Source organism: Syngnathoides biaculeatus, chromosome 15 (assembly GCF_019802595.1).
Source record: "Syngnathoides biaculeatus isolate LvHL_M chromosome 15, ASM1980259v1, whole genome shotgun sequence".
In the NCBI taxonomy this organism is placed as follows: Eukaryota; Metazoa; Chordata; class Actinopteri; order Syngnathiformes; family Syngnathidae; genus Syngnathoides; species Syngnathoides biaculeatus.
This window is the reverse complement of record NC_084654.1, coordinates 16,451,916-16,478,816: the sequence shown is the minus strand read 5'-3', so window position 1 is coordinate 16,478,816 and position 26,901 is coordinate 16,451,916. Positions and strand designations below refer to the sequence as shown.

General features: G+C 41.4%; 3 protein-coding genes and 1 long non-coding RNA gene across 4 annotated transcripts in view; 2 read left to right on the top strand and 2 right to left on the bottom strand.

Moving 5' to 3' along the window:
• LOC133513502 (xaa-Arg dipeptidase-like) overlaps positions 1-188 on the bottom strand; it is a 37,325-nt gene extending 37,137 nt beyond the window's left edge. Inside the window, exon 1 of the mRNA XM_061844361.1 lies at positions 168-188. Within this exon, the coding sequence (XP_061700345.1) occupies positions 168-188 (21 nt within the window). The remainder of the gene's footprint in view (positions 1-167) is intronic.
• Positions 189-2,889: 2,701 nt separating this feature from the next.
• On the bottom strand, positions 2,890-23,841 carry LOC133513348 (uncharacterized). The gene is made up of 3 exons (XR_009798461.1): positions 23,721-23,841; positions 23,495-23,577; positions 2,890-4,835 (listed from the first exon to the last, which is right to left on the bottom strand). It is a non-coding gene; the product is annotated as an uncharacterized LOC133513348 (long non-coding RNA).
• On the top strand, positions 19,066-20,442 carry LOC133513477 (cannabinoid receptor type 1B-like). The gene has a single exon (XM_061844325.1). The coding sequence runs from the start codon at positions 19,066-19,068 to the stop codon at positions 20,440-20,442; it is 1,377 nt and encodes a 458-aa protein (XP_061700309.1).
• Positions 23,740-26,891, top strand: LOC133513347 (akirin-2-like). The gene is made up of 6 exons (XM_061844051.1): positions 23,740-23,895; positions 24,173-24,346; positions 24,465-24,602; positions 25,607-25,756; positions 26,170-26,241; positions 26,346-26,891. Exons 2-6 carry the CDS (start codon positions 24,175-24,177, stop codon positions 26,354-26,356), a joined length of 543 nt encoding a protein of 180 aa, XP_061700035.1. The 5' UTR covers positions 23,740-23,895; positions 24,173-24,174; the 3' UTR covers positions 26,357-26,891.
• The last annotated feature ends 10 nt before the right edge of the window (positions 26,892-26,901 follow it).

The window sequence follows — 26,901 nt, the reverse complement described above, 5'->3', positions numbered from 1 at the left end:
TATACGTGCGCGTATATATTTATGTATGTTGTTTGCAGAACATGCAAATGAGCTGCTTCTGCAGAACGAGGTCACCGCAGTGAATAGAGACACAGCTCAGTGCGTGGGAGTAAGCAGGTGTATGTGTTTGTGCAATGGGAGGTTAATTGGGGGCGGCTGTCACTCACACTTGGGGTGGGGGGTGACATGTTGAACAGCTCTCAGCTAGTCACAGTCCTGACGTGATGTGTCCGTCAACGAGGTTTACGCGCCGCCGAACATTTCCATCACTCTCAATTGTGTGCATCAATTAAATGACACGGAAGGGAAGGGGAATGAAGGGTTGAAGAGTTGGGGAGGGAGCGCCATGTGTCACGCCATTGTTTTAGTCAAGGATTTGTCCACTGGCGAAGTTCTAGAACAGATCATTCGTTTGGTACTACCACAAAGCAGGACGGAAATAGTACATTTCTTTCAATTGGATAATTTAAGAAAGAAAATATTTTTGAAATAGCTATATAATACAATAAACAATTATGTCATGATGAAAAATAGCATCATAAGATGTAAGACAAATGACAACAAAAGAACCTTTGGAAATACCCACCAATCCTTCTTCCACATTGTTTATTCTCACAAGGGTCACAAGAAAATATTTCATGAAATGTGCAAAAGTAAAACAATTAAAAAACAGCAGTCAACTTTAACAACAGTCCGTTCCAAAAGAGAGAATGTTGAAAGGTGTCGATGAGCATTGATTTTAAACATGAAGGTTCCGCCCTGAAGCTGACATGGTGTCAGTTTGAGCCTCCTACCTCCTGTCAGCATCTCACGCTTGGAAGGGGTACCCCGCAAAAACGTATCTCCAATTGCACCCCGAGGTCTCGGAGATACGCGTGTGTGCATAAGTGTCATTTCTATCATTGGCATCAGTGTGTGCTTGTGTTTTCGGTGCTCGAATATATTAACGCCTCGTCCTACATCTTCAGGGTGTGGAGTTTGAATGGGGGTGGGGAGATGGGACAACAATGTATGCATGTATTTTCTGTTAAACCATTTAAGCGCAAACGGAATGAAATAATTTGATGTGGCTGCAAGCAATTCCAAAAAGCTTTTTTCCACTCAGCTGGATTTATTTTAGAGGGGTATTTTCTATTTTGGCAGACTAGGGGTAATTTAGAGAAGAAAATCATGATGGCCCGTGTGGTTAAAGCCATCAGAATGCATGAAGGGAGTGTAAGCAAGAGTAGCATTGTTCGAATTTCTATATTTTGATAAAGAGAAATCACAGTGCTGCTCAAATGGCAACGCTAAAAAGCGGCAATTGTCTCTAAAATAAGAAAATGTAGCGTTAGAGAGCAGCCCTGTAGGAGATGAGCCTTTCCTTCACTTGACGGTAGTGGCAAGGGTGCTGTCAACTCAAATCACGTCAATTTCATAGTGCGAGCGTGAGGGGGAAGACGACAGCCGAGTGTGTTAACCAGAACTGACATTTACGTTCGAGAGCGGATGCACTCTTCAAAATATACAGTATGAATGTTCTTGTACTTATAGTTTGCAACGGTGAACAAAACCACTGAGAAACATTTCTAATAATTTGTCTTCACCTGTCGTCAAAGATAAACGCGACATCGCTGCACAATACACCAACAATAATAAATCATAATTGTGAATTACAGTTAAACACAAGATGAACCCAAATCCCTTGCTTTAATGCTAACACTATCCCAAAACCCCTTATTTACAACCACTAATCCCACACTTATCACAAACATTAGTACTAACATTTGAACACCAACACTACCCTTAACTTGAATCACCAACACTATTCACTAGCCTGAGAATTAACCTTAACCTCAGCCTTAATCCCTAATTTTAACACTAACCATAACCACAAACCTAATCTATAACTTTGAACACCAAGATGCCCCAAATTCCTAACCTTGATACCAAACCTTCGTAATCCTGCACCTCATTTTGTACCTGGTGAGCAGATTTCTTGATAGGTTCATCTCTACATTGGACACTGCACTCTAGTTGGACAAGAATTGCTTCAGTTTTATGTTCCAGTGGAGGAAGAAGGCATCCAGAACAGATAATTGCCACAAGCACATGTTAAATTACCGTAATTTCCGGCCTATAAGACGCGACTTTTTTTTCGCACGCTTTCAACCCTGCCGTTTATGCAGTAATGCGGCTAATTTGTGCATTTTTTCTAATGGCCCCAAGGGGGCACTCAAGCGGAAAAGGTAAGAGTGAGATCGAATATATGTGCTGAGGAAGTGACATTTACCGGTCCGGCCTTGTTAGCGCTGTGCTAGCTTGTTACTGCCGTGTCTCATTGATTTTTACCAGTATGATGTTTTTGGGTTTTTTTTTAACCGGCCCTGTGAGCACGGCGGCGTTAGCGTTAAACTCTGCGTGTACCATCTTTCTTTGTAAATATCTCGTGTTTCAATGTCAGTTTCAATGTAGGCACTTGCGGCTTTTACACTGCTGTGGCCTATGTATGTACCAAATGGCATTTCCTTAACAAATCTAGTGGGTTAGGCTTACAACCAGGTGCGCTCTGTAGCCCGGGAATTACGGTAAATAATGATGATGTCGGGCCTGCAGGGAGAAAATGAGAAAGCAGAGTTTTGATTCTTTTATCAGTGAAGAATTCTCACAGCAAACTCAAATGACAAGGATTTGTATTGTTGGACCAGATGGTAAGTGAATCTTATGAACAATAAGACTCATTAAAGAGTCCATGTAAACTCAATTAAATGGCAACTCTTGACTATTTTTTTAATCCCAGTATGGACATGACAAGAGGATGAATCAGTGTTGCTGCGCCTCACGCCCTTCCACACCGTGAGGGAGAGAACTGAAGTGTTAATTAGGATTAGGAGCGCTCCCGGGGATTCTTGTCGGTGTTGTGCTTGGTGCTCACTGTTCATTATGTTTAATATGATTGCCACGGATACACAGCTATCCCTAACTAATGGACACCTTCAATATTCCTTCCGTATTCCTTCTGAGCTGGTGTGGATGGAACAATATTAACTGATTGCGAATGATGGGGAACGATTACAAGAATCAATTGGATGTTTTGCAGACAAGGTTCGAGAGAGCAGACTTCGATGGTTTGGACATGTTCAGAGGCGAGAGAGTGAGTATATTGGTAGAAGGGTGCTGACGATGGAGCTGCCAGGCAATAGAGCGTGAGGAAGACCAAAGAAAAGGTTGATGGATGTGGTGAGGGACGACATGAGGGCGCTTGGTTGGGGTTAGAGAGGAAGATGCACGAGGTAGGCTTAGATGGAAAAAGATGACATATTGTGGCAACCCCTAATCGGGACAAGCCGAAAGGAAAAGAAGACGATTACAAGAATCACTTAGTTTGAATGACGGCACTTGTGGAACTTATTGTCTTGAATTCCAAACATGTTCATATTCGCATCTTTTTTCTAAACCAACTTGTTTGTCGCTTCTGATAAGTTATGTTTAGCACCTGTGGCCAAGTTCGAGTCTTAAGTTAACGTTTCTTTTTTTAATGTGGAAGGAAGAAAGTGGGGAAAACCTTCAAAGTTGCCACAAGATGGCCTGAGCCAAGATTCAAACCTGAAAACTCTCACCTGAGAGAAGCCTAAACCACTGTGCTACCGGAATTAACTATTCCAAATAAAAGTCGCCTAAATTGGAATATTTTGTTTTGGTATCCGATAAAATCAAAGCCCAACCAGCACTATGGAAGCGATTGGGTTTTCCGGAGGTGGGGGGCTCCCCTGCATTTTAATGATATCGTAAATCCAGTCCCAGACTTCATGAGCTTGTATTGTGCGTCACAAAAATAACTGAAACAGCCTCACTTCTCCATTCCTCCCCTTCCTCACATTAAAGCAAAGCGAGACTTCCATCACAAGCCTTCGTGGAGTCAGAAAAGGGAGAATAATCTGTGAAAAAATAAATACTGCGGTGTGATTTCTCTGGGGAACAGGTGCCGCTGCGATGACACGCCATTAATCAATCAGAACTTAACAATGCACTTTCGACGCTGGTGGTCACGGCCCTTTGACCTGATGAGTAACTGACAGCGGGGATTTCAACCTCTGCAAAGACAAAGCTGGCGCACACTAATGAGCTGACGTCCAACCTGTAAACATTGCACCTTGTAGAGTGATGTGTGCATGGCACAAAAACAGAGACGGATCCCCATGTGCTCATATCAATTTTTCAATAACTTTGAAATGCGACTTAACACAATGTTAAGCAAATGAATAATTATGTACTGTAACCAAACATTGAAAAAGGTTTAAAAATAGAAAGTTAAAAAATTAGGTCTTAACACACAAAACTGCTGCGCAGCTCGTTTGAAAGAGATTTCATTTTAAAAAAAAAAAAAGAGTCGAGAGTGTACGTCTGCAGAGTTTTCTAGCGATATAAGATGGGCGCACACAGAGATACTGTATGTACATAGACATGAATAAAGCAGAAAAAACATTCATAACGGCGTGTGTCTGGCTGGATGGTGAGGAGTGAAGATAAGAAACCATTTCCTCACTTTGTATATTGATGAGCTGTTATGCCGGGCTGGGGCCACAGGGGATAATATCTACGGATTGAAGTTTCGGGCACGTACGCGACAGCCTCAAGTCAATTATGCCCCAAGCTGAGAAGTGATAAGAAGTGTGTGGAAGTGTTTAATGGGGTGGTGGGGTTGCAGGTGTAAAGTAGAGGAATCCTCACGCTTTGCCAATTTCCGCTGGATGGCTGGCAGTGGGCGGCCTGCAGAGATGTTTGTGCGCTGCAGCCGTCGGTGCATTTTCCGGGACGGATGGCTGTGATTACTTTTCAGGGGGCTCGGCTTGAGTCTTAAATGACAAGCATTACAATGAAAATCAGCAGTGCTATATTTCTGTGTGCTGAGATGTTGCTTTTCAAACTGTTTAAAACAGAAAAATACATGCATCCATTTTCTGAGCTGCTTATCCTCACAAGGGATGCGAGAGTGCTGGAACCCATCCTAGCTATCGTCGAAGATGAGAATTAAGTTTAAGTTATCAGTCACTCACGTTTGAAAAATCTATGGGTGTGGTCTGTCATGCCCGCAGATAAAAAGTTACGGGTGTGATTAGGGATGGAATCTCAAGACCTGGAAAAAAAAACTTACTGAGTTGTTATACCCGAGTATTTAGTTGTTACCTCATACCATAATCATAATATATTGACACTGCACAAACTGAGACAGACATTTTTAAAGAGGTAAATAGACATCCAATTTCAAAACTAAATGTTCACATAAATCATTTTATTTCATCATGATGTATTGTTATAATCTCGCATAATTTATGACGGTATCTATTGTCAGTCCATTGATGAAAGATAGCAGTAGATCTATATCTTCCTAAAGCATGTAGAGAGTAAAGGTTTTCAACTTCAAGATAACACGGTACCACAGGGGAAAATGACCTATTCGCATTTAGATATATGGACAGACTAGTCTAATCTTAGAACTTAGATCAAGTCAAAGTAAATCACAATTGCATTCTTATGATAGTTAGCGGGGCAGGTGGGGGGTTGAGGGGCATCCCCGCGACTGCCATAAATAGGAGGCCGGCTTGCTAGAACGTGTGCTCGACGTGTTGGCCACACCTGAATCAAGCCACGAGGTGGTGGTGGGCACGCCGTCACACGATCAACCAACACTGCCTCGCGATCAACGCATTGAGGACGCCTTGTGTGACTGAATTTCTTTTGACATGGCTCGTGATGTTGAAGACATTCGACGTAAATGCGCTTGCAGTACATGAAGCAGCTCTGAACATGTGCTTTTGCATCACTTCCGAACACGCTCAGTACGGTTAACTTGCATTTCCTGTTTCCGGGTGAATACTGATTGTTGCGGATCAGGCTTGTTTTGTTACCAACGTTTATGAAATAAACACGTAAATTAATGTCAAAACTACAAAAAATAAGTGACGTTTTTCAATATCTATTTTTTCTACTCGTAACAAATTTTACGCGTGTGATTTTTCGTGCTGAACTGTGCAGATTTGTGAGTGCGATGGCGCGCGGGCACAACGCGCTCGTCAAATGTGAGTGAGTGAGTTATCAATCGTGCAGCCCTCTCACACAATTCTAGTTACTCGAGTAGCCTGTAAAAATAATTGCCCACACCACTCCTAGACACTGTACAGACATGTACCATGTACTTGGTACAGGATCTCTCTGAGGAGTTTTAACAGACTTATTCTTAATACAGCCACAATCATATCGTAGCTGTAGAAACCATCAGTACTAAGTAAAAATGCAATACAACAGAAGTCAACTTTGCCAGAAGAATGTATGTGATGACATGGAAGTTCGGGGGGTGGAACAAACTTTTTAAATAAAATACATCATACTCACCAAGATGCTGATTAATACATTTATGAATTAATGTTGCACAGCTTGCGACAGATGTGTTTTACTAATTAAAGTTGGATGGAACAGGTTTGGCTCTGACCAACCAACCTGAAGAAGGAAGAATTGCTGACAGAAGGCAGGAAGAATTTGAATTTCCAATTTAAATGAAGCAGAAATCTGCCTGGACAAAAAAAAAATCCAACATACACCGTCACTTGCTGACAGCAGAACAGCCAAGAGCTACAATGCTACAAAATGAAGAGCATAAACAATTGGGACTACAATCATTCAATTTCAAGAAATAATTATTATAATTGTGCTCGGAAATGTACATCACTGTTTCTGATTGTGTTTAGGTACAGCAGAGAAGACCAGAAAGCACTAAAAATAGCTGAACCGGTGAGGAGTGGTGTGCAAAGGCAGCCCTGGGCTTTCAACTCGGGCAGTACATCTAAACTACACTGACTTTAGGATCTACACAAAAGTAGAAGAGAAGAAAAATGCTCAAATTACACGTGATACATTCTTGTGTAACCTGTTTAACACAATACTTAAGCTTGTTTCTTTCTCTCTTGCAAATACTATATATCTATTTCTATCTGTTTGCGTCTGAAGTGACAATTCTGAGGTTATCGCTGCTGCAGAAAACAGTTCAAAGAAAGTGAAATAAATAAATGTCAAACATAATCAGTAGGCTCTGTCAGTACTACTTTTCCACCTCTAGTAATTACTGGCCAAACAAAAGGACACAAAATCCCAGAGCAATTTTAAAGTCATTGTTGTGACACTTTAACCCAATTTCGGGATCTCGAAAGGACTAAAACACAAAATAACTTGGCAATGATGGATTTGGTGCATTTTCAGGATGGGAAGGGACGTAATCTATGAGCAGAATTTGTCTTTATATGATGTATTAAGTCATATTTCCACAAAAGTGGCCATGGCAATTATTATATCTGCAGTTGTGAGGAGATGTCTATTAGGGGTAGGGTATATTAAAATGTATTTTGGGGGGTGGGGGGAATTAAATAATATTACCAGCAGAGCAAAGTCAAAAGTAAATCAAATGGATAGTCACAAAGAAATGCAGCAAAACACCACTCAACAGACCAATAAAGATGCGGTGTTTGCATTATCATCATGCTGTGCATGTAATTTCTCTATAAGGTGTTAAAACTCCAGATGTTTTTTTGAATAGGGAAACTGTTTATGGGCCACAGTCAAGTTAAAATTGGCTCAGCAGCAGTGTGTGTGTGTGTGTGTGTGTGTGTGTGTGTGTGTGTGTGTGTGTGTGTGTGTGTGTGTGTGTGGTGTGTGTGTGTGTGTGTGTGTGAGTGTGCTCGTGTGTGTTAAAAGCCACTGACTAATTGGAACATGGCATCTACTAGCATAATTACCACTTTTTTTCCTTAGGAGGTCACACAGTATGCTAGTACATTTATTTGTGATCTAATGTTTTGTTTCTTTGATAATCTAACTGGGATGTAGAGCATCAACGTGGACGCGTAGTCGTACACAGCACTCTGGAGCGACCAAATTTGAGTCTGTACTCAAAAACTGATCGTTGTTAATTGAATCCAGATGGGGTTGTCTACTAGGTGATACCCCTTACCACATTTAAATTCACCTTAGGCTGTTTATGTGCTTTTGTGCATTTTTATCCGAGGGATTATGTGCATTGGTGTGTGGTGCCGTTTTGGTTAGCAACATAATTCAAATGGACTCCACGGGCCAAGGTTATTAATTCAAGTGTGAATGGAGGGGAGGTATGTATTTGTTTGTTTTTTTACTTACTTCAATTGTTCATGTCTTGGTCTGTGCTGCTGTTTTACTTAAAGGTCTACCGACATCCCTATATACATTGTAAAATTGGTATTGCTGTGAAACTTACATATATTATTCATTTCAATCTCTACACGCAAAAAAACATTAGGGGAGAGCGTGTCATTCATGCGCAAAGTTGCGGAAGTCTCACCCGGCATCCCAGCGGGAGCCGTATTGCCTGTTACGTCATTTACAACCGTCACACTAGGGCAGTCGCCATTGAGAAGACGCTGTGCCACCTGCTATGGGAGACCGACAACAGAGATTTTCGGATTCTTCCGACGCCCCTACTGACACGGAAGCTCTTCTCGAAGAAGAGAATATCTCACAATCGAATGAAGTAACCGGGGCAATATTACCGTATCTTTTCGAGCCATATTTAGATGATATTCTGATCATTTCTAACTAACAACAGACTTCTAGACAGTGTGTGGCGGACTCAGGAGAACCCATGCCGGGTGAAACACCGGTGGCCGGTGGGGGAGGGGGGAGCTCCTTTTTCCTCCCGCACGCGGCCAAACCACCTCCCTGCCCGATCCACCGCCGCGGTGGCGATGAACAACGACCCAGAACTTTTGTTACTTCTGAGAGGATTACGTCGTCCCCCGCCCCAACTATTTTTTTTAATAGCTCTATACATACCTACCTGTCATTTGGAACCCACGACGCTCTTGTCCTTGGCACCTGTGCAATACATTTTTCACAACAAACTGGGTCTTTTGGAAATGCGTGAAGAGTGACTCCATCCTCCCGAGTGTTATTTAAATTGTTGTTTTAATATCCAGCAATACAACGAGCCGGCATTTTGGCTAACACGCAGAAAAAAAAACAGCGACTTTCCCGCCGGTAAAACTGGCATAAACACACAAAACCACCAGTGTGGGCATCTGGAAAAAAACGTCACTTTCTGCTTTTTCTCCAAAACGAAGGCCTTCAGAGGATTTTCATGGCAGGAGATACAAAAATCCATATTCGACAACATCATGATGATGTGAAAAAAACGGATGTGCCTTTTTTTAAAATTGAAGACATACTAAAAAGCATGCCATACGTGTCAGTAGATCTTTAAAGTTTCTGTTTTATGAAGACAAATGAACAGTGGCAGAAGATAACCACGCACACCTGAGTCGCATCACAACACGTATCCTATGTTACTTCTAATGTTATCAATGTTTTGGTTTTTTTTTTTGGAGAGTTGTTAACATGTCCTTAAACAACAAGGTGGAGGTCTAAAAAAAGAAAAGAAAAAAAATTCCCATTCCATTTCACATGGATCATTCATCTGACAGAAAAGAGCCGAGCGGTTCCAGGTAAAGCCACGGTTGCGTCACCGTAGTCAGGCCCATTTGGGTTTTCTTGTCACTCTGGGAAGGTCTGCGCACCTGCTCCTGGGCCAAATGAATTACAGTGCGGCTGTGACTTGGCGAGGACGACGACCCTTTGAGGCCCCCGTGGCTCGCGCTCTCACATCCCCACTTGAGCAGAGTTTCATGATCATCACATGAGTTAATTTCCTCGCTGGCAATCATGGAGATCATTATGCCAAACTAGAGGGGGAAGCTCCAGGTGCCAACATCACCCCAAATATGTGAGGGATGAACCTGATTTGAAGCTGTTGTGAGTGTGCTTGCGTGTGTGCTTGCGTGTGTGTGTGTGTGTGTGTCTGTGCGCGCCCACAGCTGTAATTTGCATAGTGTTTCCGCAAGAGAAGGTCCACTGAAGCGCATGCTAAGTCTTTGTGATCACCCCCAGTGTTCAGCTCAGATAAATTCAATCTTAATGTGACTAAATGGCGCATGAAGGGGATGCTTGCTTCCCACTGGCCACACTACAGAGTGAGAAAGTCTAACACTCTGCTCTCGGGTAGATGGTTAGATTAGTTAACAGCGGTCGTTTAAAAAGCGCATCGCATGATAAATATAGTATGATAAGCGGCATTCATAAGATGTGTGGAATGATAGTCAACTACGATACAACAAAAACTGATAAAATACATATAGCTGTTGTATAGTTTGTTTTTTTTTTAAATAAAAGTTAAATATTTGTATGACTAATATTGCACCAAAACCAGATCTGGTCTAACATGCTCCTCTTGCCCTTTAACGGTCAAGTGTCATCCCTATAAAGATTCTAAAATAGATATTGTAATGAAAAATACATATAAAATTATTCACTTCAATGTCTATATGAAAAAATAAATATGAGCGAAGAGTGCATCATTCATGTGCATAGTTGCGGAATTCTCATTTTGCATCCAAGTGGTCGCCATATTGGCGGCATCTTCTGACCGTTACGTCACACTGGGACATTTGCCACTGAAAACATGTTGTGGCCCCTACTGTGGGAGACGAACACGCCCCTTCTGACACAGAAGCTCTTTTCGAAGAAGAGAACATCTCACAACCGGGCAAAGTGATTGGGGCAATGTTACCCTATTATTTCGTGTGATATTTAGATGATATGCAGATCACAGCCAAGCCGCATGCGGCCAAACCACCTCCCCGCCCGATCCACCTCCGCAGCGGCGATGAACAACGGGGGCCACGGCTGCGAGTGACGACAACGACAGCGCGGTCAAACCACCTCCCCATCCGATGTTTGGCCGTGGGCGACATTGTTTATCACCGCCGTGGCCCAGCGTCGCGACGGTGTTGTTTTTTTTTTTTTTTTTGTAGCTCAATGCACTCTTACCCTGAATCCACGAAGCTCTCCATTCCAGCAATCCATTTTTCATGACAAACCGGGTCACCTGGAAACTTATGAAGGGTAAATCCATCCTCCCGAGTGTTTGAGCATTATCCAGCAATGCAACGAGCCGGCATTTTGGCTAAAAGAGCTACCTCGCCGCAGGTAAAACTAATAGAAACATACGAGCCCGCCTGAGTGCGCTACTGCCCTGTACGTCACTTCCTGCTTTTTCTCTGAAACAAATCCCTCAAGAGGATTTTCATGGCGGGAGTTACAAAAAGCCATGAACATCAAAATCATGTTTTGTGGTGAAAAAACAGATGGGTCCATACCGGCTGCCATTTTTTCATTAATAACTTGGTAAAAAAAATCATGCATTTTATGACAGTGGACCTTTAAATATAAAGTTCCCTCTTTTTAAAAACTCAACTTAGTTTTCTGATATTTTTTCCTTTCAAGTTTTTACATTTCTTTGATAATTAGTTCAACAAGCTAATATTTGTATCCAAACAGACTTGTCATTGTACTGTATAGTCATAGTTGTAGTTCAAATGTTCACTTTATTTAATGAAAGATGAGTAAAATTTATGGGTTCAGATCCTACAATGTCAACACAAGCATTATACTGTATCAGCTGCTGTTGATTTAAATCTATAAAGCATTTATTCTTAAAAAAAAAAAAAAAAGACGGATCTAACTTGTTTATCTTAACAAATTTCCAATAATGTGACATGTTTCCCAATTTCTGCCCAGTGTATTTGAAACCACACAATTTGTGAATATTCAGCGACAAGCAACATTACAAATACTACATAAACTATGATCATAAATGTACTTACAGTCATATGTTGATCTGCCTTTATCTATGCGGGTCTTTCTCATTGAGGAGTTGATGTACAATACTTTTACTCTTGGCTAGCGTTCTTCTGATGGCTCCTGCATGTTTTGCATCTAAAAATAAAAGTCTGAGAACAAATTTTGACTGGGTTCAACATTTACAACTGACAGCCCCTGACCTCCCCAGGGAGGAAAAAAAAAAAAAAAAAATCATTCTGAACACACGTAACACCACAGGATCGTGATAACATTTCGTGACATCTAAGATTTGTGCTGTTATTAACTTTGATCATAAAGGAGGAAAAATATTGAAATTAGGCCTGATTATCAGTATATACCCACTGAATAAAATATTTAAGCTTGTTTTTTGTTGTAAATAGCCCTGCGATTGGCTGGCAACCAGTTCAGGGTGAACCCCACCTCCTGCCAGTTGACAGCTGGGATAGGCTCCAGCATTCCCACCAACCCTTGTGAGGATAAGCGGCTAAGAAAATGGATGGATGGATGGATGTTTGTAAATACTGGTAAGTCTTTATTTGTACCTGACTTGAGAAAACACATTGAGGTTTTTGCTGGTTTGGTGGTGATTCATTTCAGTTTCAAATGAAACTTCCTTTCCATCCAGGGAGGCAGTAGATCACAGTAACAGCATCTTTTTCATCCTCACATTTCTTCTCATCTGTTCCCTCCTCACAAAGACACCAGAGACTGCCCGCCCACCTTAGAGTGTCGTCTGGTAACATGCTGAGTGGAAACACTGCATTTGCAGCCTTGATTGCAAATAATCAGCCATCTGTGAGAATAACCATACGGTTGTACAATAGCTCGAGAAAGTGTTGCTGAAAGAATACCAAAATCCATACTTTTTTTTTTTCCTTCTGGGAAAAAAGTTGAAACTGTGTGAAAGCACTTCGAAAAAAAAACAGATCAATATCAAATCAAAGATGTGTTGGCCTCCTATTTCAAAGGCAAGCCTAGCAAGATCAATCGTGCTAAGTTGCATGGCGCATTCGCCAGCCGAGGTAAACATAAAATGATAGCATCCGTTTCTCATACTGGTCAATGCAAAACAGTCACAAGGCCTTTGTCATTTGTCAGAGAGCCCTGTGTTAAAAATCTCTCTCCCTGACTGAAATAATGATGCTAATTACTGTGATAGATGTCTGGCTGCTCCTTTTGACGTGGTAGATCGTGTTTTCCGAGCCGAAAACACATTCATAGTCAACTCAAGACAAGACCAATGTGATTTGCCGCACTTATTTGCATAGAACTAGAATTAGCATGATTTACTTTACTTCAGTTGGATTTTTTTTTTCCTTAATATACTGTAGTGACAAGTGATGGGCAGTCCTGCAAGCTCACACCCAAGGGTGTTAATTGTTTTTGCCATGTTGTTGTGTGTCCAAATGGCATGTAATTTGGCCAATGGCTCTGCTAGGAGAGGATAGGGGAAATAATTGTGCAGCTGGAAACAAAAACGGAAAGAAAAAAAAAAGAAGAAAAGGGGAGGAAAAGAAAGGCAAAGAAAAGTAAAGGCAAGGAAAATAAAGAAAAGGAAAAGGGGAAGGAAGGGGAAAAGGAAAGGAAGAAAAGGGGAAGGGGAGGAAAGGGGGGGAAGGTAAGAGGGGGCAAAGAAAAAGGAAAGGAAAAGGGCAAAGGGAAAAGAGGACCCTTCCAAAGAAGAAAATGACCCAAGCGCAGAGCTAAAACTACAAAGCAGTGCCTTCAGAACAACTCTGTTACTCTTCTTGAATGGCCGAGCCAGAGCCCTGACTTCAACCCAATAGATACTTTTCATTGACGTAAACAAAAAACACGTGGTCAGCGTGACAACACCATTTTGAAGCCATTTTGGACGGCAAGATCATGTCTACATATCATGGCTAGGAAGTGATAAGTGTATACTGTGATGTTTTGGCTACGGTTATCGTCTGATAATTTATCTTGAAAGTACTTTGACAAACGAACACTGTAACCAGAGGCGATTGAGGCACTTGTGCTGGAGTGAGGAATAAAGAATTAAGCCGCATGTGAAACTTGAGAGCAAATATCGTCTCGTTATTATTAGATTGAGATATAGTACTTCTCGTATATAGCAAGTGTGGTGTGATTGTGTCAACGTCAGCAGGGCGCGACGAGACAGGACGATAAGGAAGTGAGCTAGAGAGGTTGGCGGGGGGAAAAGCAAAATAATCACCCACGTTAAAAAGTACAGTTGGACTCACGTCTACGTTTTTTAATAACACGACAGCAAGATCATAATATGGTGTCAGAGTGACGGTAGTATAACTACGGACTCACGGGGGGGAAAAAAAAACTGAACTCACAGGGAAAAAAACAAACAAATGAAGACGATGAGTAGGCGTTCGGTGTTCCAACTCATCCAATTTACCAGATGCGTGGCAGAGATTCAAGCAACACGTCGAACTCATGTTCACGGGACCGCTTAAAAACAAAGCTGAAGAGGAAAGGTGCAGTTTTCTCCTGCTGTGGATCGGCAATAAAGGACGGAATGCCGGCAATACATGGATGGTGACTGGAGATAGAGATAAGTTGCTAAAAACTTATTACGAAAAATTCTCTGATTACCTCATTCCGAAAGCAAACCCCATTGCTAGATATAAGTTTCACGAGAAGGCCCAAGGTAACTGTGAGTCATTTGAGCACTTTGTGACAGAACTCAAGCTGATGGGTAAAGACTGTAACGACACAAACAGCAATGAGATGGTCAGAGACCGCATACTTTTTGCTAGCAACTCACCGAGTGTGTGCGCGAAAAGTTACTCAGGCAGGGGCCGGAGCTCATGCTCGAAAAAGCGATCGGCATAGCCCGCTCCCACGAGTTAGCAAAAGTGCAACTAAAAGCTATGGTTAGCGATAGCCTCGAGGTTCACGTTATCAACCACAAACATGGAAAGCAAAGTTTCACTGTGGGTGCTAGTAGACATATTGACAGCTCAAAGACCTCCGAAAAGATGTGTCAAAAAAGTGTGGAAGATACCACAGTACACATACAGAAAAGTATCTATTGAGCATCTCTGGAGAGACCTGAAAATGGCTGTCCACCAACATTCTCCATCCAATCTTAACAGAACTGGAGAGGACCCCCAAATGCAGGTGTGAAAAACCTGTTCATTCCCAAAAAGACCCTGCATGTATTACCTCAAAACAAGGCTTCTAGTAAATACTGAGCGGAAAGGTCTGACCACTTATGGCGGTGATATTTCTTTTATTTCTTTTTTTTTTTAAATCTGCAAAAATGTTGTTAATTCCATTTTTTGTGGACTGTGTGTAGATTAATGAGGGGAAATGAACAAATGATTTCATCAAAAAGCTTGCATTACAACAAAGAGTGAAACTTTTAAGTGGGTCTGATACTTTCCGTCGTCACTGTATGGTTTTCTGACAACAAAAGTATGTTTTTAAAGTTTACAAAAATTGAAGAAGTTGCTCTCCACACTATTGTGTTAAAAGGCCCAATTAGCTAATGTAATGTTACATTATAAATATTAAAAACTGTAATAACAAAAGTATTACATCATAGGTTTAGTTTCAACTTTTTAAACAACTCACAGAATAACGTATAATGCGTTTTCGCTAATAGTTTTAATTGTTGGTGTCTGTGCCCGTGTGGTTGACTCTCTGTTCATTTATTAATAACGAGGTGGTTTGGGTCGTGAGCTGAGAGGTGGTGCGCGCGCAGATTCACCCCACGTGCGTGTGACACCACGTGACCAGCCGCGCACACATACACCAAAAAAAAAAAAAACAAAAAAAAAAAAAAACGACACCCACTCTCGCTCAAAACCCACACACTCCCACTGGCTGCCTGCAAGCTTTGCACGCTTACTGACATCATCTGAATCCACATGCAATAAAATAGAGGGCAAGTCATCACAAAAAATATTTTAACACGGGGAGTAAAATTTTATTAACTTATATTTGGGGAGGGAGGAGTTGCTGCAACAAAATTAGATGATGTTTACATCTGATGCTTTACATCAATGTTGAATCATGGACCAGCGCCAAGTTGAGGTACGTGGATGCATGTTTATTTTTTACAGTTCTCATTTGAATTTTGATCAGCGCCATAATTTATTATGAAGTATTGTATCAAGTCCTTATCTATAACGCTTTTAAATAGTCCCTATAAATGTTTTAAATTCAGACAGCATTGCTCAAATTATGATCACAAATGCTGCAGAGGGAAGAAGAAACAATGTTCCCAATTTTTTATTTTTTACTTTAACCCTATCAATTTGGTTATTTTGTCTAATTATGTTCAAAAGACTTGTTGAGGAGCATGGAAAAAATGAAGGGTAAACAATTATGTTGATGCAACATAAATCTACAATTGCATCCATCCTTCGTCAATTAGTCCCGAAGTACTGCACGTAAGTGTATTCAGGAATTTTCCCATTGCTCTAGGAAGTTTCATGCATCATCACAAGTCAGTAAACCACCGACCCAAAGTTTTTATGCAAAACATATCTAATTGAAATCCATAATTTAAATCTCTGTGGAGACATTTTGACACTTCATTAAATAGATGATTATTGAATTAAAAAGCCCAACGTTGAATGACCTGAGTTTAATTGATAAGCAAGCAAGCAAGCGAGCGTTGACTGTCCTACATACTTAAATGCAGTGATTTCCCCCGAGGCTGTGCAACCTTGTCATCAACTGTTCACTTTCTCACTATTGTCTGCTCTGCCGTCAGCTGCACTGATTGACCCGAGCAGATACAATGACATCATCATGCATCTTTTAACACTTAAACATATTGCTTTGCCTACTACATTTGCATTCACGAGGAAACGCCCACAATTTCATTATGGATCCAATAAAACGCATGTAGCAAAAAACAAATGCTGATAATTTATCACTTTTGATTGACTTTGAGGAAAAAACATTCAAGAATTTTCTGTGTGCCTGTACTTTGCAATGGAGTATAACAGCACTGCATTGCAGTGAGATCTGTTTGTAATATTTTGACCCATTCACATGGTAAATAAGACAAGAATACACAGTTCAGAATTAGAAACACCTCTTAGTGTATTTATATATTAACAAACCACAATGACACTAATTTGGATGAGCAACATATTGTGGCCTTAAATTCACCTCTTGCTTCAGGTTTGTCATTCAGAGCAATTCATGACTCACTGAGAAATGAATTATTAAAGGTTTGGCATGAAGACAATCTGCGATGTGATGAAATATTCTTGACGGAGGTAATTATTGTCTCTCTGACAGTGCCAATCATAAAACATCACAATAGATTGTAATAAGATCTGCAAAAGACATGTTTCAAAAGGATGGAAAAACAAAAAGGCACAGACATTTTTTGTGTTCCTCCACCTAAAGCCTTTTTACAAAATAATTTGTTTTAAAAGTTTGAGAAAATGTTCTGATCACATTTTTTACTGTAATTAAAGCTACATGTATTTTAAAAAAAAAAGTCACCTGTTGATTCTTCAACTGAACGGTGCAATTTCTCACAATTTTTGAATAGGTCTATATATAAAAAAAAACATGATTGTGCTGTAGTTGAAGCAAAAACTGCTTGAACATTTTTTGGGGCGTATACACACGGCAACCATACAGTGAAGATAACTATTTGAACACCCAGCTATATTGCAAGTTCTCCCACTTAGAAATCACAGAGGGGTCTGAAATTTTCATCGTCGGTGCATGTCCACTGTTAGAGAGATAATCTAAAAAGAAAAATCCAGAAATCACAATGTATGATTTTTTTTTAACAACTTATTTGTGTGATACAGCTGCAACTAAGGATTTGAACACCTAAGAAAACCAATGTTAATATTTGGTACAATAGCCTTTGTTTGCAATGAACGAGGTCAAACGTTTCCTGTTGTTCACCACGTTTGCCGACACTGAAGGAGGGATTTTGGCCCACTCCTCCACACAGATCTTCTCTAGATCAGACAGAATTCTGGGCTGTCGCTGAGAAACACGGAGTTTCAGCTCCCTCCAAAGATTTTCTATTGGGTTTAGGTCTGGAGACTGGCTAGGCCACGCCAGAACCTTGATATGCTTCTTACGGAGCCACTCCTTGGTTTGCCTGGCTGTGTGCTTCGGGTCATTGTCATGTTGAAAGACTCAGGAACGACCCATCTTCAATTATTGGAATGAGGGAAAGAGGTTGTTCCACAAAATCTCACAATTCAAGGCCGCGGTCATCCTCTCCTTAATACGGTGCAGTCATCCTGTCCCATGTGCAGAAAAACACCTCTAAAGCATGATGCTACCACCCCCATGCTTCACAGTAGAGATGTTTTTGGGATGGAAGTCATTATTAGTCTTCCTCCAAACACGGCTTGTGGAAATCATGACCAAAAAGTTCCATTTTGGTCTCATCTGACCACAAAACTTTCTCCCATGACTCCTCTGAATCATCCAAATCGTCATTGGCAAATTCAAGACGGGCGTAGGAGAACCTTCCGTGCCATGCATGATTTCAAAGCATGATGTCTTAGTGTTTTACCAACAGTCACCTTGGAAACGGTGGTCCCAGTTCTTTTCAGGTCATTGACCAAGTCCTGTCGTGTAGTCTTGGGCTGATTCCTCACCTTTCTAAGGATCATTGAGACCCCACGCGGTGATATCTTGCATGAGGGTCCACTCCGATTGAGATTGACCGTCATGTTTAGCTTCTTCCATTTTCTAATGATTGCTTCAACAGTCGACCTTTTTTCACCATGTTGCTTGGCAATTTCTCCGTAGTCCTTTCCAGCCCTGTGGAGTTGTACAATTTTGTCTCTGGTATCTTTGAACAGCTCTTTGGTCTTGGCCATGTTACATGTTTGAGTCTTAATGATTGTATGGGGTGGGCAGGTGTCTTTATGCTGCTATTGACCTCACACAGGTGCATCTGGCGGACAAACAGGTCTTTGAGGGTCAGAATTCTAGCTGATAGACAGGTGTTCAATTACTTATTTGCGGCTGTGTCACACAAATCGTTAAAAAAAAAAAAAAAAAAAATCATACATTGGGATTTCTGGATTTTTCTTTTTAGATTATCTCTCTCACAGTGGACATGCACCTACGATGAAAATTTCAGACCACTCCATGATTTCCAAGTGGGAGAATTTGCAATACAGCAGTGTTCAAATACTAATTTTCTTCACTGTATGTTAAAAACGTTTTTTCTTTTCATTTGAATTAAATGGTTTGTTTTTTTAAATAATCAATTGTGTCCCCTTGTGGTATGAGATGTACTGACAGTGTAAGGCTTTATTGTCTCATAAAAATAACCTTTTCTATTGTATTTAGACTGTTGGCACACCAGTCCACTGACCCACTTGTACCACTACTTCCCAGACCATGAACTTGGCTCTCCACAGGCTGGCAAGCGCCACTACAAGCGCCCTGACGACAGTCATACCGTACCTGGGCTCCAACGATGCAGTCTACGATGACAGTTCCGTCAAACCTGGACTCCGCTCGGAGAAAATGTACTCGGCATCCATTAGTAGTGCAAACAAGATCATTTACAGCACCCTCGCACCCATTCTCCCCACCAACATGTCAGACGTTCTGCTGACTAATGTAACTGGTGTGAGGGCGGCTCAGTGCGGGGAGAACTTTGTGGACAACATGGAGTGTTTTATGATCTTGACTCCGGGCCAGCAGCTGGCCATTGCCATCTTGGCGCTCACATTGGGTACATTCACAGTGCTGGAGAACCTGATAGTTCTATGCGTCATCCTGCATTCGCAGACGCTGCGATCGCGACCGTCCTACCACTTCATAGGAAGCCTGGCTGTGGCGGACCTCATCGGCAGCATCATTTTTGTCTACAGCTTCCTGGACTTCCACGTCCTTCAAAGGAAAGACAGCCCCGAAGTTTTCCTCTTCAAGCTGGCTGGTGTCATCGCATCCTTCACCGCCTCTGTGGGCAGCCTCTTCCTTACCGCCATCGACCGCTACATCTCCATTCACAGGCCCATGGCGTACAAGCGGATCGTGACCAAGACCAAAGCGATCGTGGCTTTCAGCGTCATGTGGACCGTGTCCATCGTATTTGCGCTGTTGCCCCTGCTGGGCTGGAACTGCAAGCAACTGAACTCTGTCTGCTCAGATATTTTCCCCCTCATTGACCAGAGGTACCTCATGTTCTGGATTGGGATGACCAGTGTCCTGCTGCTCTTCATCATCTACGCCTATATGTTCATTCTGTGGAAATCGCACCACCACGCTGTGCGCATGCTGAGCCGCACCTCCCAGAGGAGTGTCATCATCTACACTGCTGAGGGCACCAAGGTTCAGATGGTGAGGCCTGAGCAAGCCCGCATGGACCTCCGGTTGGCGAAGACCCTTGTACTCATCTTGGTGGCCCTCATCATCTGCTGGGGGCCGCTTCTCGCCATCATGGTTTACGACCTCTTGGGCAAAGTGGACGACTTCATAAAAACCGTGTTCGCCTTCTGCAGCATGCTGTGCTTGCTCAACTCCACCGCCAACCCAGTCATTTACGCCATGAGGAGCAAGGACCTGCGCAGGGCTTTCGGAAACATTTGCAGTCTTTGCCAAGGGAGCGCAACTCCTCTGGACAACAGCGGGGAAAGCGATTGGAACAGCAGGAGCGTAAGAGGCAAGGACAGCGGAAGCGCAGGAAGTGGCGGGAACATTCGAGTCAAAGCTTCCCAAGTTTATATTTCTGGAGTGACGGATACGACTTCTACCCCAGATTCAGTGTAAACATCCATCTGACAGTGGTACAAGTATCTCATGAATATTGAGTAAAATAAACTGCAACTCCCAAAAAGTTATTTTCATTTGGTTGTGATGAAAGTGTGGTAAACTGACATACTGTAATTTTCCCCTTTTCATAAAAAAAAAAAGCTAATAGAGTATATGTTAAATAGATTTTCATCATGTACAGGAGATGTACATGTTTGAATTAAAATTTTTCTTTTAGTGTACTTGCTTTTTGACTGTGGCGTATGTCAAAGAAAGACTCCTCTGAAGTCATTCACTGGAAGCTTGCTTTGAAGAGCAACCCTACAGCTTCTTCCTTAGGTACACCTGCACTACCTGCATCTAAACCAGGGGTCGGCAAAGTATGTTCTGTGGGCCACGTCCAGAATTACATTCTTTAATTGGACCCACCTAGCATTATCAAGACTCCAATCAAATGTTACTTGAATTTAGCCCCTTTTTCTGCACATTGGTTACTTTATTGCATGGATGTCACTCAGTTGTCCAGGCGTTCATATTAAGTAATTATAAAATGTGCTTGTTTGTGTTATGGTTCAATCGTAAAACACTTAACAGTAACCATATTTATTGTTACTATTTTCATACTATTCCACACTACAGGCATTGGGAAACCATTTTTCTATTAGAAAGCCAGCCAGTATATTGAAAAAGTCCTCCAAAGGGCATACTAAATTGATGAACAAATGTTTTATTTGTTCATCCATCCATTTTTCATTCCATTTATCCTGTTTAGGATCAGAGGGAGCTGGAAACGATCCCAGCTGACTTGAGAAAGACAGACTACACCCTGGATTGGCCGGCAGTCAATTGTAGGGAAAATGTATATTAATTCAAGTATTTATTTATTTATTTATTTATGACTATTTGTGGGTTAACGGATTCTGTGAGCTTCCCATTTGTATTCTTTGTATTTAAAATTGCATGGTGTGCAGGATAATCATGGTATAGTATAACCCGTGAAACAGGTTCCTCACAAATGCTCTATATCATCATAGCAATAGTGTGGCTGTCGGGCTTCCAAAATGTCCACTGGAAAGCTCCACCACTAAACTACCTGATAGAAAGTAGTATCTTTGACTCAAAAGCAGACGTGGGTGGTTATGTAAGATGTTGTGATGTTTGGCATTTCATCACTCTTCAACTGTGTACTGTAGAAGTCTATAGTTGGCTTTGTAAAGGCAAAAACTGAAACATGCCTGGCTTTTTATTTTTTTACATAGCAGAAAATATTTGCATCTTGTGGGAATGTTTAGTGTGCTTGTAAAACATGTGACAAATTGATCCTACCATAAGGATCCATAGTGCCATTCTGTCTTCAGTGAACATAGAAAATCTGCTTATTTTTTCTCCTCATGAAATTGTGAAGACAGGTGATATTTTTTCCTAATAAAAACATGAAACACCATCAAACAGAGTGGATCCAATATTCAAGTAATTCATGCATGTGTGTATCAGAGAGGAATAATTCATTCTTCCAATTTTTATGGCACTTGAATGGTTTGGGTCACAGAAGGGCTGGAGCCCACAATTCAGTCTTCGATTAACCCGAGAAGTGTGTTTTGGGAAATTTGGGAGAAAACCAGAGTAGTCATTGGAAAACTGACACAAGCAGAAGAAGAACGTGGAAACTACACAAGTGAAGAGCCAGTATTTCAACCCAAAATCTCAGAACTAAAAGGCAGTCATGCTAAACCCCCGACCACACGGCACGGCCATATTTACATAAAATATGAGGCATTATTGAAAGCCGGAAGAGAACAGATTTGATCTATTTAGCAATCCACTGTCAATATTGCCTAGTCAGGATAAGGGTGGAAAGAATTTCCAAGCCATTAAATAATGGAACACTGCGAAGACAGTCATCATCAACTGGGGGAAATTGTGGCACCAGAGTGACATTATCGAGAAATATAAGTCATTCCAAAAATTAAAAAAGTCGATTAAAAATCCAGATAAATTTTAGTCAGCAAGGCTTGCAAGAGGCGAACAATATTATGAAGCTGTGTGAATTTCTGGAAAGTATTGGATGTTTAGGACATAAAAACAATCTCCAATTTTCTTTATATGTCCGGAAAACAGTGACACTCTTTCAAATGAGTGCTACCCGGCTGTTTTTCTTCAGCTGTAACTGGGGGACTTAGTCAAGGTTGAAGCAATTATGAATAGTCCCAAATAGCATTTATTGTTCACACAAAATCTTCTAGCCTCCGCTCGAAAGCAAAATCATGACCAGCAAAAGCCAACTCAGAGAAGGACGGATTTAATTTGGGGTAATTTTGGACAAAGGGCTAGCATGCAGGCGGTGAATCCCATCTAGCGGGAGTTTAAATCTGACTCATTCTGAACATTATCATGCCTAACTGGTGTGCACACTTGCTCGATCACATTATCAAAACACCACCATTATAGATTTGGGATGAAATAAGACTGGGTTCAACTGCAGACTTTCATCTTTAATTTGAGGCTCTTTCCATCCACATTTTGTGAATGTGGAAGAATTAAAAACATTTCTATGTGTGCCTACCACTTTTTACGGGAACAATATCAGTGGGACAAATCAAACATTATAGATCAAACTTTCACTGCTGAATATTTTGCAGCAAGGGTCACCAACGCCGTGCCCGCCGGGTGCACGGTTGCCCAGGAGGACCACTTAGGGCGCCCGCAAGGCATGCTCTACATGCACACGTCAGATTGTTATCATCATCATTATTATTATTATTATTTGTGCATTGACTTTTAAAACTGACATGGTTACATGTTACATGTTTTTTAAATAATGTTTGTAATATAAAGTATTTAGATATTCGTAAAGCACAAGTTTTGTTGTTTTGGAAGTTTGCCTCAAATAGGTCATATAGGCCTTCATACGACCGATGCTGATTAAGTAGCCCTCAGCCTCAAAAAGGTTGGTAACACCTGCTTTCCAGCCTGGAGTCTGCCCAGACGCTGGATTTGAATAAATATGTATCCAGTAGTGAATATACAGTACACATAAAATAGGTATAGTTTAAAGTTGTAGAACACTGACCTCTTGTGGACACCGACGACTCTCGTTTTCATTTTGATTTGAACGTGCTTCGGTCAGACAGCTGACTAAAGCCACTCGAGCCTCTGATGCCGATGAAAAACACCGAAAAAGGAAAACGAACTGTTAACGTCATCCATTTTAGAACGCTGTTGTAGACACAGTATGTCGTCCGCCTTTGAGTAGCGCGCTTGACTACAATCCCCATCATGCATTGCAGTGAGGTCACCTGTGACGCCACCAGCCGAAGTGGGCAGCCTAGTCGCGTCTGCTAAAGCTAGCTCCGTCCGCTATCTTTCACGGCAGTCAGCCCGCTGCTGGGCTGCAAGCTTCCTCAACTTTCTTTCAGGAAGGAACTTTTGGAAGACACTTCACTTACGATACAAGACACCCCCTTTTAAAAGGTGAGACATGAAAGTAAATAGAGAACTCGACAGCTAAAGCTACCGTTAGCTTTGTTTTCAAGAGCTAACGTTAGCAGCCGTTTAAAGCCTCAGCTGCGCAACATGATTATCATGTGCCTGATAAGCGGCACCGTGTGGTTTTGGTAGAGACGCGAACGATGACAGTAGCCTGTGATGACGAATATTATAACCTTACGACTGTAGAGGTCTGACGATGTAGATTCTTCATTTGGGGCATGGTTTGACAACCTCTTCCTCCTTTTTGATCCGTTTCAAGAAATGGCGTGCGGAGCTACCCTGAAGAGAACCATGGATTTTGATCCGCTCATGAATCCCGCTTCCCCCAAGAGACGAAGGTGCATGCCCGTGTCTCCGTCGTCCTCATCCCCCAGGAAGTATCTGAGCTTGGGGCCCTCGCCTTTCGGGGAGTCATCCTCCAGACTCAGCGCAGGTAATCTTCCTAATTGGCGAGCAAAGTTGGAGCCCAGAGGCCTTAGGAAAATGGAGTTCTGCCTCGTTTCAGACAATAATGTCTTTTGTCAACAGTCCTTTTGTCCCCCTTTCCCTAGAACAAATACTCCATAGCATTAAGCAGGAGTACAAACGTATACAAAAAAGGAAGCATCTAGAGGCTGGAGGCTACCAGCCTCCAGAGTGCTGCTGCTCTCCAGAATCTCCTCCATCCCAGTCCCAGTCCACCATGTCAGGTTGGTTGATGCACACACCCAAGGCTGAGTTACTGCCAAAATGTCATACATTGTTTATTACAATCTGCTATCAATTTATACTAGCTTCATTACAGTATTACTGTCTAGATTTGTATTTACCTTAACAACAGTCTAATTACATCTGTGATGCTGATTACTTTTGCCCCATTAAAAAAAAAAAAAGAATCATCTTTAATTAAATTTACAAATGTTTTCAACATCCACTGTTACGTGATGTCATGCTTAGTTCATGAAGATATCTTTTTCCATGGCCTCCCTATTTTTACCCAAATTGACATTATACATTTGATTAAACATGGTTAAAAAAATTATCTTTCTACCCAGTGTAATCTTTGATGCCATGTGTAATGACGAATGTGTATATAGTATGAGTGACATGAAATAATTATTGGCTATAAGTTAATATAGACGCTAAGACCCAATAACTGCATGAACAGTTTTCCAAGTGGGGCAATCACAATGTTCATTGTTACATGTAGATGGCCAACAATTGCATGAACAGTGACTGAAAAGCCAGCTTGTGAAGGTACAATCATGAATGAACACTAATTACAAAGTGGCCCAGTGGAAGTTTAGCTATTGTGGTGTAGCTTGCCAAATGAATACACAGTGATGTATGCATTTTTCTTTTGAAAGTTGGCCTGTTACTGGATAGTTTGTCATGAACACCACTCAATGACTACACAAGTGAAACATGACGAGCAAGTGATGGGTCAGCAGGACTTAAACTTACTTGGACTTAAAACAGAAACAATCCACCGTGACATGGAAAGAACATGTGCCTATGGACTATTTTTTTTTTTTTTTTTTTTTTTTTTTAAATTCAGGCACATGGTGTCTGGTAAGGCTTTTTTTAATCAATGTTATATTACTCATGCTTTACATTAATTAATTAGAGTTTAAAGGAATACATTGCTGTAGTTGCATTTCATTTTATAACTGGAGATTGACTAACAATGAAGATGCTTTTTGGGCTTTTGCAGCAACACCTTCAGGAGCAGTTTCCCCACTGAGGAAGGAGCAGCCACTGTTCACCCTCAAACAAGTCGGGATGATCTGTGAGCGCCTGCTGAAAGAAAGGGAAGAGAAGGTGCGGGAGGAGTATGAGGAGACCATGACATCCAAACTGGCAGGTAGGTACATGTACCCACTGTCTGGAACACAAGACGGTGAGGAAAAATGTTACTGATCAAACAGAAATGTTGACAGCGAAGTGGGACAAGGATTATGCATTATTATGTGACTGGTGATTTTCCTCAAGCTTTTTCACAGATTAGTTTAGTTTGGAGATCTGGATAAAGCAAATTTTCACCATTTGAGTCACTGAAAGTCCATCGTATAATCCCAGGGTATATATTGATTTGTTATCAGTTGGACCTTGACAATCAAAATATAATCATAGCGTTGCTAAATCTAGTGCTGTATAAAAAGGTTTCTTTAATTTCTCAGGATTCATATGTCACTAGTCCGTCTTTTGACACAAATGGGTCGTCGCACCCGTAGTAGTCTTCAAAATGTTCCAAGTGTGTGTGGTTTCTCATTGCAGAACAATATGACACTTTTGTGAAGTTCACGCACGACCAGCTAATGCGACGATTCGGTGAACAACCTGCGAGCTGTGAGTGCTCTCTGTGCGTTGTTCCCACATTCTTGTCCCACAGGGGAATCTTCAGTTACACATCTGCTTTCTTACTTTTGAGTTCATCTGGCTTTCTTCCCCAGATGTTTCCTGAGCACACAAGGACGGCTGCCTATTGCTGCATACAGCTTGCGTTACACCTCCAGGAAGGAAAAAAGAAGAAAAAAAAAAACATTCATCATTGTTACGAGATTCAGTTTAGGTTTAAATGAAACTTTCTTACTGTGCCATATTTCTGTGGTTGGGCAAATGGTTGTAAGCAACCCGGTGCTTCCGGATGTAAGCAGACCCCTTCTTACCCCCACTCCCTTTTCCCACCTGGGTGGTTGGTCCAAGCTGTGTGTGTGCTGACAGTTCTCACTTTTGGTGATAACTCCCAGCATTCCTGGCATGTTCACTCTTCAGCTTGTTACATGTAAATATGTTGGAGCAGCATCGAGTTTGCTGTCAGAGGAAGCTTCCAGTCGCTCCTCTGTTCCTTTTTATAATTAAGCACTAAGTAGGTCAAATAGATTTTTTTTCCTTCCCTTCCTTCCCGGTTCAAGTATTTTATTTATTTTCATTTGTTTTACTTGTATAACTTTGAATCCATTGTACTTAATCAGGAAAAAAATAATAAAGGACTTAATGTTAAAGCCT

What these genes read in the sequence shown, in the direction of transcription:
- LOC133513347 (XM_061844051.1), top strand. Translation starts at nt 24,175, where the DNA reads ATGGCGTGCGGAGCTACCCTGAAGAGAACCATGGATTTTGATCCGCTC. An exon ending in GTCCCAGTCCACCATGTCAG is followed by an intron (nt 24,603 to 25,606) that starts GTTGGTTGATGC and finishes GGGCTTTTGCAG; the next exon opens with CAACACCTTCAGGAGCAGTT. An exon ending in CATGACATCCAAACTGGCAG is followed by an intron (nt 25,757 to 26,169) that starts GTAGGTACATGT and finishes TTCTCATTGCAG; the next exon opens with AACAATATGACACTTTTGTG.
- LOC133513477 (XM_061844325.1), top strand. Translation starts at nt 19,066, where the DNA reads ATGAACTTGGCTCTCCACAGGCTGGCAAGCGCCACTACAAGCGCCCTG.